Source organism: Podarcis filfolensis (genome assembly GCF_964270895.1).
Source record: "Podarcis filfolensis genome assembly, chromosome: 7".
Taxonomy (NCBI): domain Eukaryota; kingdom Metazoa; phylum Chordata; class Lepidosauria; order Squamata; family Lacertidae; genus Podarcis; species Podarcis filfolensis.
In genome coordinates, this window is record NC_139603.1 from 26,657,798 (window position 1) to 26,671,018 (window position 13,221).

At 39.3% G+C, this 13,221-nt stretch overlaps 1 protein-coding gene across 6 annotated transcripts in view; it reads left to right on the forward strand.

Annotated features, from left to right (window-relative positions):
* EXOC2 (exocyst complex component 2) overlaps positions 1 to 13,221 on the forward strand; it is a 77,969-nt gene that overhangs the window by 7,539 nt on the left and 57,209 nt on the right. For all 6 annotated transcript variants that reach the window (XM_083623757.1, XM_083623759.1, XM_083623758.1 and 3 more), the window contains 3 exons: positions 6,528 to 6,641; positions 8,654 to 8,778; positions 11,847 to 11,927. In XM_083623757.1, coding sequence (XP_083479883.1) covers positions 6,528 to 6,641; positions 8,654 to 8,778; positions 11,847 to 11,927 — 320 coding nt within the window. The remainder of the gene's footprint in view (positions 1 to 6,527; positions 6,642 to 8,653; positions 8,779 to 11,846; positions 11,928 to 13,221) is intronic.

Here is a 13,221-nt window from a genome sequence, read left to right on the forward strand (position 1 = left end):
ACTTTTTAAAAGCTTTATTTGTGAGGCACAGATTTACATTTCTTCTTATATAAACCTGTCAAATCCTTCCATATAACTAAATTCTCTCAAGGGAAGCAATAGTCTTAAACTGTTTCTTCTGAAGCATTTGCTTAAATGGAGTATTCTCGCACCCAGTTTCCAAGCTAGGGCTGAAATCGTAGCCTGGCAGCACCTGGAAGGCCAGAGGTTCCCAACCCATGACTCAGGGAGAAGGAAAAAATGTATTCCTTTTCTGTCTTCCCATCCAACCTCAAGAGCCCTGCTCATCCTTAGGGGGAAGTAAGTAACCCAGGCTACCACCTACCGTATTCTTCGCACTATAAGACGCACCCGACCATAAGACGCACCTAGTTTTTAGAGGAGGAAAACAAGAAACAAGAAAGCAACGCAAAGCCTCTTGAGCGAAGAGGCAGGAGCACTCCGGCTGCGCTCAAGAGACTTTGCATGGCTATCCCTGAAGCCAGAAGAGCAAGAGGCATTGGTGTGCACCGATCCCTCTTGCTCTCCTGGCTTCAGCGATAGCTGCGCAGCCTGCATTCGCTCCATAAGACGCACACACATTTCCCCTTGCTTTTTAGGAGGGGTAAAGTGCGTCTTATAGAGCGAAAAATACGGTACTTTATCCTTTCCTCAAGAGGCAACCTCTGTCTTCTTCAAACCTCTCCTCTTCTTACCCCATTTCCACAATTACTTCTGAGGCTTATGAGACATCAGGAGGAGTCTGAATGTTTTCCAAGTCTTGCCAGCCCCACCCCTGCATTTTGGCATCCCATCCTAGCCAATTACTGGTCAGGCTACTGAAAGGCAAGTCCAGCAGTTCCTTCTCCACAGTTAGTTTTAGATGAGCCAAGCAGAGGCATTCAGGAAGAATAGCGATGACAGGTATAAAAAGAGAAGAGAGATTAGAAGAATAAAAGAAGCACTTCAGATTATCAACATACTGATAATGCATTTAAAAGAGGAAATCATCAGGACAAAAAGAAGATGATAAGAGGTGGAAAGAAGATGGATTGTCCTTAAAAGCTATAAAACAGTAATAATGAAACATACATACACATCAAAAATCAAAGAAGAATTCAATGTTATGCAACAGTTTATATGTTACAGATTATATTTTAACCACTTTGGGGGCTGAACATAATATTAATACAAAATGCCAATATAAAATATAACAGTAATACAAAGTAAATATTAGTACAAAAGAAAAAAAGGCAGTACAGTCAATCAGAACAATATAGCAAATATCCAAATACCCACCATTCACTTTCACGGGCAGCTTTCGGCACAGATGTAATTCCCAGCATTCCTTTTGGAAACTGGGATAACTCACAGTCCCCCCACCTTTTCCAGTCTCTCATTTCTAATCAAGTTCATTCACAACAGTAGCCTAGGGGGAGTGGCCTCAGCCTTATCAGACAGTGAAAGAATGCTCCCTAAGCAGTCATTTATTTAGTGTCAGCCCCTTTAGGGGTTCCCCACAAGGACTGTCCTGCCAGGGGTCTCCAAGTAGATACACTACCCCCCCCAAAAAAACTAACTAACCACAGCTATAGCAAATTCTTGTTCTTCATGGGTAGGATGAACTGGCAAACACTATGGCTCCTCCAACAGTTAGTATCCTCTTTACAGCTCTCCATAGTCCTGTTACTGACTTGTCTATGACTCAATAAGCCAAGTTAAAAAGCAAATGATTGAATACTCAGTTTTGTGGATAACTCAAATTTTCAGTGATCTCTTAAGAGCACATTGAGCGGAATGACAGTAATAAGAACCAAATTGAAAGGGATCTGTACATGTTGCATAGTTGAACTTTGGAATTATTTACCATGTAATGTGCTGATGGCCACCAACTTAGAGGGCCTTAAAAAAATCATGGAGGTTCTGGCTATCAGTAGTTACTAGTCATGAGGACTATATTTTACTTTCAGGGTTAGAGGTACCATGGCTGATATCCAACTACGCTCTACTGAGAGTAGATCCATTTAAATTAATGGACTTAAGTTTCTTATGTTGATGGACTTCAGTAGGTTTGCTCTGAGTATGACCATCATTGACTATCATCCCATGATTTTGAATACCGGTTGCTAGGAAAGAACGCTGAGAGAATGTCATTACCCTCATGTCCTACTTTTCAGCTTTTTGGACTAAATAGGCTTTTGGTCTGATCACAGTTGTTAAATCTCCATGTAATTAAGACATGAATAGCCTCTGCTGTATCTGTCTCCTCCAGAAGAGGCCATAACTTCCAAAACAGCCGAATCTCGTTAAAAATAAAGAAATCTATCCATAGTCACCACTTGACTATCCAGGAAAAGTAATGGATCCAGGAGCATCTGCAAGCTAAACCCAAATGGTGGAACTGCAGTCTAAAGTACATCAATCTGATTAGTTTCATCAGTAGTGTAAACAACAATCCCTTAATTTGTTTCACTTGGATTTATCTCAGAAAAAGTGATTGTGTAAGGCAGAGCTTCCCAAATTGTGTGTCGCGGCACATTAGTGTGTCAGTTACAGTGTGTAGATGTGTTGTGCAAACACTCCCCGCGCTCCTCCCGGGGTTGAAAAGGGGTTAGTTTAACCTCCAGTTTGCTAGTAAAACTGAATTACTGTGTTGTGAAATGATGCATGTCTAAAAAGTGTGTCACCAACATGAAAAGTTTGGAAAGCTCTGGTGTAAGGTGTGTTTACTGCTCAGTGACTGCAGAACCGAGGAGTGACTTACATTTGTGGAATAGATTAATCACTAAAGAACTCCCAATATGACCCCAAGCACAGTGCTTTTTATTTCAATTTAATTTTAATTTTAATTCAGCATTGCAAATCATGGGCTCCTCATTCGTAACATCAGTATCATCGCTTAATGATGATGTAATGAGTGAACGACTTCCATATGTGAATGAGCCATAAGGAATCCTCATTACCATAGATAATCATGCCATAGCACCTCCACCACAGAGCTTTGTTGAGTGGTCGTGTGATAAGAAATCAAGTGGTGAATATGCATGTGTGAATTCCCCTTTAAAAGGCTATTTTATGTGGAAACGTCCCAAAATTCTAAAGATGGTGTTGCTTCTCGACATACCTCCAGTGGAGCCAGCCAAAGCAAAAGCATTTGAAGTTGCATTCTTCTTGATGTGACACTTCTATTTTGTTTTTAAGGTAAATTAGATACATAATGCCATTTTACATTTTCCAGGCGGCTCAGCATGGTCGCTCTTTGGTTACAAGCTGACGTTTGCCACCCCATATTTTGACTCTCACCTCTCAAGTAAGACAGATATCATAGACTCACCATTGTTACTGTTGCAGGCTGACTATGGTACTTGAGCCAGTAAGCAAGTCCTAGAAATTAATTTGACAGTGGAATGCAATGAAAACATAACACACTTTGAGTGGAGCCAACTGTCTCATATACTGTCATCCAGTCCATTTGACAAACTGAGCTATGATAATCAAACCACTTACCAGAATACAATTCTGTTTTTATTAATGGACGTTGCCCAGTGGTCCTCATCCTATCACAGTCTCACTTGATTTCTTTTTGGCATGCTTTCATAAGCCTGTGTGTATTTTGTGATTAGCTTCCAGAAGCATAGAAATCGATACTAGGTGCTGTAGTCAACATCCTGAAATGTTATTTCATTTTTAAAGGGACTTCTACTTTCTTATTTATTCAAACATTTTTATGCCACCTTTCAGCCCTAACAGTGGCCTCCAATGTGGTTGATTAAAAAATAATAGTAAGGGTAACAGGATTAAAACTAAAAAAATCAAAACTAAAAAGAACACAGCTGAAACTTTCAATATCAGTTAAAAAAACAAAAAACAACATTCAGAGCCAAGTGGAATCTTTGTTCTTTTTTTACTGCCCACTTTGACAGCCTCTGTTTTAGCAGTTGTTTTTTTTTAAATTAAAAAAATCCCATTTCCTTTCTTAGCATTTAAGACTGTCTACCTCTTGTTAATGTTTTAGCTCCCTTTTTAATTGTTGAATTGTTGTTTTTATATTGTCATTGGACTTTTGTGATTTTGCTTTTTATTTTTTGTTTTTTATATTTTAAATATGTACTGAAATAGTTATTGTTTGCATAGTGTTTGCTATCAGGAGACTAATACATTTAGTAAGCAAGTAAATAAAATTTGCAAAATACAAACAGTCTTGCCTTTATACGTAGCAAGATGCAGCTCTGCTGTCTTTTTTTTTTGCAACATAACTGTAACATTATATCCTTTGGACCCATAGCAAGACAGGAGGACAGGGGATGGAGGAAGGAGGGCATCCTTATTGCTGACAATTGCTGCCTGATTTAGATACAGTATATCTGTTCTTCAGTTCATTTGAGCCAGTAGAATCTTGTGAACAGTGAAGAATAGTGCTCATGTGGTTTCTGGTGATCTAAGCTCCACTATTCAGCTTTCAAGATGTTATCCATAGCTAGATGCATTAGATTTGGGTTTCCCAACCCTCTGACAGTTGAGGCACACATATGGAGGAGTAAGCAATACCTGTCCTCAAAACAATGTGTTTCTATATGAGTAGGTAATTTGGCATTGGAAGCAATAAAGGTTAGGGAAGGACCTAGCTCAGTGCATGCCAAAGGTTCAAGGTTCAATTCTCTGTATCTCCAGGTAGCGTTGGGAGGGACCCTTGTTTGAAATCAGTATAAAGTAACTTGCTATGCTCCTGTGTTATTAGTGCGGTAAAGACATCATTGCCCCTACCCTTAGTACATCATTGTCCCTTCCCAATTTAAAGGGTTCTTGATGGTGTGGATCCGATCTGCATGTGCTGCTTTTAACCACATTGACCCATAATAAAAGATGTATTGGAGTAGGGCAGGAAAAAGTGGTTCCAGATCTCCATCATGTCTATAGGCTAGTGTTTGAAATTTGCCAGGTGCCAGGCACATTTCACACCTGGCTATCGGATAGAATTCTATCCATTATATTTTTATCTGCACAAACAGAATGAATTTCAGGAACCAAAAAGCCGTATTGAAAAATACACCTTTCGAGCCATCTGGCCCCAAAATGGCAACTAGCCATTCTATTTTGGCGACTGTAACCCTGGTTTAAGGGGCCATTTGCAGCCTAGCTTATGTATCTGAGTTTCTAACATTGCTATATAGGCTCTAAACTGAACCACCTGCAAAGGGCTCTAATTTTCATTGAACCATGTAGTTCCAAGGAAATAACTGGGGCATCCAATCCAACACCCTTCCCTAAGACAGAATATCCTCTTCATTTTTCCATTTCTGACCTGACGTTATAACACAGAGCCTTAAACTCATACCAAGTTATTTTGTTTTCTGTTTCTATTCCCATTTATGAACAGGAAGAAGATAAATATAAGGGAATAAGGGGCAACCCAGTCAGATGGGTGGGATATAAATAATAAATTTTAATATTATTATTCTGTAAGAAAGCAAATTTATTTATTACTGTAAAAGCTTGAGATCCATTTCCATGTGGTCCACCCTGCAATGGTAATGTCTGTACACAAAATTTGTGGGCTTGGGTTTAGCAGACATGGTTGCTTCCCATGCCTCAGTGGTAACATATGACTCAGGTCTAAGAACAGGACGTTCACTCAAAGGGGGTTCTGTTTTATTCTAAATGTGTCATGCACTGTAGAGTGTTCGCTTTTATTGCAGAGTTCACTGGAGTAGTTAAGAAACAAGAGGTTTGGTTTCTGCTTGTTTGTGGTCTCTCAGTGAATTTTCTAAACAGGTGATCCATGGCTAACTACTATAAGTAGAAGTGCAGGGGTGATTAATACAGGAAAACAAATTAGTCACAGGTTTCATCCATCATGGAACATAATGTAGTTGTTAAGTTTCACACAAATCAAGGAGCTGTGTAATATGATAGAGCTTGCTTAAATAACATTCAGATCGGTTTAATGCAGTGTGTTGTATGTAGGGCTCTTCTTTCTTTCTTTCTTTCTTTCTTTCTTTCTTTCTTTCTTTCTTTTGGAAGGGAGTGAAGGAGAGACAGTTGAAAACTCCAATTGCTTCAGAATACTTCTGCTCGATTGTTGACTGGGGCTGGTTGAATGGAACCTTGCCAGTTACAACCACACTAGCTTCCAGTCCCAATTCACAGTGCAATTCAAAGTGCTGATTTTAACCCATCAATCTGTACCCAATAGACTGCCTTCCCCTACACAAGCCTACCTAAATGTTAAGTTCCTCTTCTGAAGTGCTTTTCTGGGTGCCCCTGCCATTTGTTATATGGGAGAATACCATTCTGGATGTGGTGCTTCCCCTCTGCCATGCCAATGACGTACATGCTCAGAGCTTTAAAAAATCCCCAGCCCCATTAAAACAGACCTGCAGACATTTGCATGAAAAGTGCCCTGAAATCCATCGATGCCCGTGACACATGCAACTTGTATGTGGGATTGTAATGTTAATGCTTGATACCTTCATTTGAATGACAATCCATTGTGTTTGCATTCTTCCTCCTGACCTTGTTTCCGTAAATATTTTTTATTTACTTTTCAGAGGAAAGTTTCCACAAAAGGAGCTGGAAGCTCTGTTTCCTGGGATGAGTGCTGACTTCACCAGTGAAAACTTTTCCGCGGCCTGGTATTTGATAGAGAACCATTCAACTACAAGGTTTGTAAATACAAAATTTGTGTGGATGCTTTAATGCTATCGAGGAAATATCAGTAATACTGGGTGTGAATTGGCGGTTGATGGTTGCAGATCAGTAGCTCATAAAGATTTGTGTAACATCTTTTACTGACTATGTGAGGCAATCTTCAGGTTGGTCCAGAGGCTTCATCTTGTGCAGAACGTGGCAAGCTAGATTGCTTGTGCAGGCAAATTATCGCCACCATACAATGCCCTAATTGTGGGACTTCAGGATAAGGTTACTTGAGAAAACTCCTTAGCCCTTAAATACCTAGTAGTCACCGCAGAGCATGGGAGAGCTTCTCCTGCAAGTTTCAAAGATATCAAAAGCCCACAGTAACTTGGAGCAAGGCTTTTAGTATGGCTGCCTCTGTTTTGTGGAACAGTATTCCTGTCGAGATATGAGAGGCGCCCACTCTCTGCACTTTCTGGAAACAGTTGAAGACATTTTTGTTCTGACAAGCTTTCCCAGCTGGATGAACAGATCTCTACCATGGGTTTTTCCTTCCCTCTCCTTTTTCAGCTCATCTGCTGTTATTTTCTATTATGTCTTTAATTGTTTTTAGCAGTTTTTATTATGTCGTGCACATCACCTCAAGACATACATGTGGAAGGCGAATAAATAATGAGTAATAGTAATTGCAAAGGTTGTGGATTGCATCTTAACTCTGAGATTTGGTGTAAATGTATTAATGTTAGCCATAAATTAATAACCCTGGGAACCATTTTCCTATTCATAAGATTTACTATCATGTTAATTGAATGCAAGAGATGAATGAATAATGCAAGAAAACGTTCACCAGCTTGAATGGCTTTAAAAGAGAATTAGACAAATCCATCGCAGATAAGACTATCAGTTGGTACTAGTCATGATGGCTATCTGTTGCCATTATTACAGTAGGTGAACACCACTTCTTGGGGCTCATAAGTGGAAGAGGGCTGCTACTGGGCTTCCCATAGACATCTGGCTGGCTACTGCGAAAACAGAATGATGAACTTCCTGGGTTTTTGTCTGATCCAGCAGAACTGCTCTTACTTTGCTTGAAAAACCCAATAATTTGATTTTACCGTGTTTTTAAAAAAGTAAACCACCCCAGTAGTTTGCCTCTGATATGTATGAAAAATTGTGCTTCTCATTTCACCATTTTAGTGTGTAGAATGCATTATTTCATACCTCCATCTATTTGAAATACCAAACTCTTTCATTTCTTGGAATGTAGCCCTCTAGACGGTAGCCATAATTCATTGCTGGAGTTCATTGTTAACGTATTTACTTATTTAAATTGAATATTCCTCCTCTTGGCATGTTTGCTGAACCAAGTACATTTGTCATTATGACAAGAATAAACAAAAGTACAAGGATAGAAAACCGAAATTTTAAAAGGCCAAGATCCAATTATTGTTTTAGACTAGTAACAGCAACTAGGAGATGAAAGATTCATATGAATGACATTTTGGTTTGCTATATCATGCAGCTGTAGACAATTTTGTTAATTTGTCTATTTCTATTCTTTTTTCCTTTTCTTTCTCTTCCCCCCCAAAATCTAGTGGTTGTTTTTTTTAAAAAAAGAAAATGTAAAGGATCCATTACAATACTTTGTGTTTCAGTTAACAATATTGTTTCTAATAGATATTGAGAACTAGCTGGTCTCACGTCTTCTGTAAATCTTCCTCTTTATTTGTTCTGTTCTCTTCCTTCTCCTTACCTGTTCCAAATGTTTTTGGTGGTGCATTCACATAACCATGGCTTTTTCATGGTTGAGTCTCATATTCTAACCTGGGAATTTACAACTTCCATCAAGTATTAGCAAGCACAACACTGCAACATGCCTAGTCAGCTCCTGCCACTGGAGAAATTAGGAAATTGTCCACTAGGCATTCTGGTGTCTCTTAAGTGTGTAGCTAGGGTTTTCAATCTCTTCATAATTTAAGTATCTCATTTCGTGTTTATTATATGAATGAATTCAATTTGTTTTATTTCCTCTTGGTTTCAGTTTTGAGCAACTTAAAATGGCAGTTATGAATTTGAAGAAGCAAGCCAACAAGAAAAATGAGGGAAGTCTACAGTATGTCAAAGGAGGTCTCAGTACTTTCTTTGAAGCACAAGACGCCTTATCAGGTAAGTGTCAGATGCAGTATACAGAAAACTATACTGTATTAATTACCTTTATTTTTGCCCTGATTTCTAGAAGAATATGTGGATGGACATGGATCGGACAAATATGAACATTATAAATGACTAAGGTCACTAGTGGAGGCAGGAAGTTCTGAAAAGCTGTATATCGGTAGAGAAAAGTACCTGTTAGGTATTTCCAAAAGATTTTATAACTTCCCTCTCCAAAAATGCTAATTCTTACTTTTGAATAGCAACAACTCACGTGAATAGATGCTTACATTATTTTACTCTGGTGACTGAGTTAACAGGCTTCTCTATATTACTGAGGTAAGAATTGGCATAAAATACATTTGTTTTCTGGAAATTAAATACATAGATGTTCTCTTTCAGCACAGTTTGTAGCAGGCCCCTGAATTCAGAAGTTTGCGTAACGTGGATCCTTGCATAAACTGATGCTTACGTCTCATCTTAAAACAATCTGTAGTTCATAGAAGGAAAAGCTCTCTTTAGTTCTATCAGCACAGAGGAATCTGAGGGAAGCTGCTATCTGGGATCAGAAAAGAAGTCCTTTACGTGAACATTTGTCATTACCCATTTGTTGAGAGTGTTTTGTTTTTTCCCCTCGTGGGAAGAATTACATTTCAGAAATGTGAGATTCTGGTCATGGAACATTTACAATGTGTTCTGCACTTTTATAGGCTTTCTTAACTGCCTTTATTGTTTAGTTTGTGTGGATGTAGAACTGGAGAGTAAGTGTGCTGCAGTATCTCATAGAAGGTGCTTTTCAGTATTTAAAAGCTTTTTGGGGCTTTTCCAGCTTTTTGATAGTGCAAAGCAGAAATGCCCTATGCTCTTAAGTCCACACAGATAAAATCAATACTGTGGCACTAATATAATAATAAATGTTTTCTTAGTTTATCTATTGTATTGTTTTGATCAGGCACATCTCCTGGAAAAACAAACTCTTGTTCGTAATTAGTGTTGTAAAATGGATATTGGCTTAAGCATGACAGTTCTCTGCTTTTTAACTAATTGCCAGTCTGTGTGAAAGCCACATAATCTGGGTCTTCTTCCCATTTGGCAGCATACAAAAATAAATATATTTATAGTGTTTGCTGGTATAAGCAGGGAATAAAAATTGGGAAAGTAGGGATGCCATGTAACTGATGCTTCATAATCTAAAGAGTTGTAGCGTTACCAGTTGCCTTCATTGCTGATGGACAGGCATGGTGGTCCAAATCCAGCCCTTGAATATATTTTATCTGGTTCTTGGTGGTCATATCAGATTTTAATCATGTGGGGCAGAACATTTTTCGGCACTTTATTTTTCCATGGCAAGCTCTTCTTATTTTGTAAGTTTGTTAGTGAATCGATGCCATTTGCAGATATGAAACTAGGCAAGCTTGGCAGGTTCAAAGAGTTTAGCTTTGTTTACCAAATGCAAGTAATATAAACATACTAAATTACATCACTCTCTGGGGCATCAGAACATTTTCCTATGCAAACTGAAAATTTTCTGCTGCTAATTACCTATGCAGATCATCTTAATTTGCCTAGAAAAATTAATACATCTCTCTTGTCAGATCTTGTCTATAATCCCCTGTGTACTTTAATTGTAAAGTGGTTGCATTTAGATGATGCCAGCATTGGAACGTGATCATTTGTGAGATGCGGGTAGAAATGGCATCTGTGTAACTGAGTGAACTTATGTGGGTATACAAACATGCAAAGTGATCAAGAAGATTTCATATTTTTACATTAAAGGGATCCAGTAAAATATATCATTTTACCTGATTTGTAAATCCTTTGGGAATGCCAAAGCAAGCACTACTGAACTTCCTTCCAGTGAACATTTTGTTGTTTGGCAAAACTGTGCAAGATCAGCCCTTCTTTCCCTTTTCACATCTAAAACAATAGTTTTGTAGACATTACACATTCCAAATTGGTATGGATAATGGCTTTTAATTCAGCGTTATTTAGTTAGGCATGTGATGTGTGACACGGCACAAGAAGTCTTAACATCTACTTTGGCATATTTTTGGCTTGCCCTGTAGGTTTTTCATTTCTTATTTTCACATGAAAGTCAGTTTCAAAGCATAGGCCTGCAGGACAAGCTTCCCACCCTTGGTGTAAATTGATAAATGAAGGACTTTGGTGGGAATGAATTCAGCAAATATTCTCCCACCACCGTTCTCAAGCAAGAGGTCCCATTGCCTAAACTGGAAATATTCAAATGTTATGTTCTCAGTCCAACCATTATTCAGAAATCCTGTGTGTGTGTTCTTCATAAACTACCTGTTGTAATAGGGGTTCCTAGTCACAATAGCCCCTGAAATATGCTACAGAACAAGCAATAGTAGAGAATAATAGGACAAGAATAAAGTTACTGGACATCAGGCGTGAAGGAAGCAAAGGGGGGGGGAGTATTTTAATTTGGAAGCTACCATGGGAATCTTCTGGTAAGATACCCTAAATAAATAAATGAAGAACTCGGGCATGGAAAAGCTCTAGAGTTAAGGAAAGTCGTGGCAGTGTGCCCAGGTACTGTTAGTGAAGACCAGTGGTTTGAGGAAGGCGTGAAAAGTTGGTGAGATAACAATTATATTTAGTTTATCATATTCCACAGTGCCACATTGACCTTTCCAAATTAGAGCACAGTAGGACCTACAAAGTGGTATAAAATAAATTTGCTTCTTGAGAGTCGGATAAAGCAAGGAATTATAGTCAATGAAGCAAAATAAAATATACGAAACAGAACTATTTTATACTACATACAATAAAGCCCAATATATAATACAGAATTTTAATGTTAATTCAGAGGACTAAATAAGGTAACCTGGCCCCCACAGGTTGATGACTTCAGCCGTACTGCCAAAGATCATACCGTAAGCTTGCAGAATAGGAGAGTTTAGAAGTCTGAAGTATCTGGCTCTTATCAACAGTGCCCGCTTCACTAGATCCCTAATTCTTTTGTAACAAACACGTACCGCTCAGATCTAACAAGGGTACTGCTCAGACATGTTGTCTCACCCATTAAAATGGTTGGCATTTAACAAGATGTTTTATTTCAGCAATCCATCAAAAACTGGAAGCGGATGGAACAGAAAAAGTGGAAGGATCCATGACGCAAAAACTAGAGAATGTTCTGAACAGTGAGTTTTGAACACCCAGTAACAGCTATTTATAGACTTTGTGTTTTATAACAAGTTGAGGCATACTTCTTGGACTTTGAAATTTTTGGGAAAACACATTTTTTTCCAGATTCTTATTTCCAAATCATGAGAATATATGGAGCCTCAGAGTTTAACAAATGATAGCATTGTATAGGATTTAATTACAAAGGGCAATTCATCTAGATATGAGGCAGGTTTACGGAGCGTAGTTTGATAGCTTTTATTATATCATTTAACATTTCATATTCTTCAGAAGGAGTTTTGAATATCAATCGAAACATGGAATAATTTTGCAAGTACATGGTCTTGTTTCTCTATATTGGGTGCCATTTGTCAAAATATCTGATAAATGGTAGCCATTTGGGGAGCAATCCTATAGCAACATCCTCTAACATGAGCAGTTTAGGGTCTCTGGTGGAGCACTGAGGTTTCCAGCATAGCCAGCTTACTCTGGCTGAACTCCCTCAGCTCACCTGGACATACACTGGCATTTCTCCTCCATCCTGACCCATCTGGGACCCAGCCAGCTGAGCCAAGCTTGCTAAACCTTAAAGGGACCCCTGACCATTAGGTCCAGTCGTGACCTAGGTTGCAGCGCTCATCTCGCTTTATTGGCTGAGGGAGCCGGCATACAGCTTCTGGGTCATGTGGCCGGCATGACTAAGCTGCTTCTGGCGAACCAGAGCAGCACACGGAAATGCCGTTTACCTTCCCGCCGGAGCGGTACCTGTTGATCTACTTGCACTTTGAAGTGCCTTCTAACTGCTAGGTTGGCAGGACTGGGACCGAGCAACATGAGCTCATCCCGTCGCGGGGATTCGAACCACCGACCTTCTGATTGGCAAATCCTAGGCTCTGTGGTTTAACCCACAGCGCCACCCACGTCCCTGCTAAACCTTAAGCTGGTGCAAACCCTGGGAAAGGGCTGTTCTGGGTGTGGGATGAGACAGGAAAAATGGTCACCTCAGTCACATGACCTGGCAACTCAGCAAAGTTAAGGCAGCAAAAAGCTCAAACTCTATTTTAAAGGTTTGTTTCTCCTCTGCCATGCTTATTCCAGCTCAACCAGCAGTAGCCTCACAGCCGAGCGGGGTTTGGATCTGGTGTAGTTTTACATCAGCTTAACTTACACTGGCTTGCTTTGTGTATAGGATGGCTCCCTGAGTCTTTGATGTGCACTGAAGACACTAACATTTCCATTTCTGCTATATCTGAGAAATTCCTTAGCCTCTTTAGGTTTCCAGGAATGCTCTGTGCCTCAGTCTGGTGATAC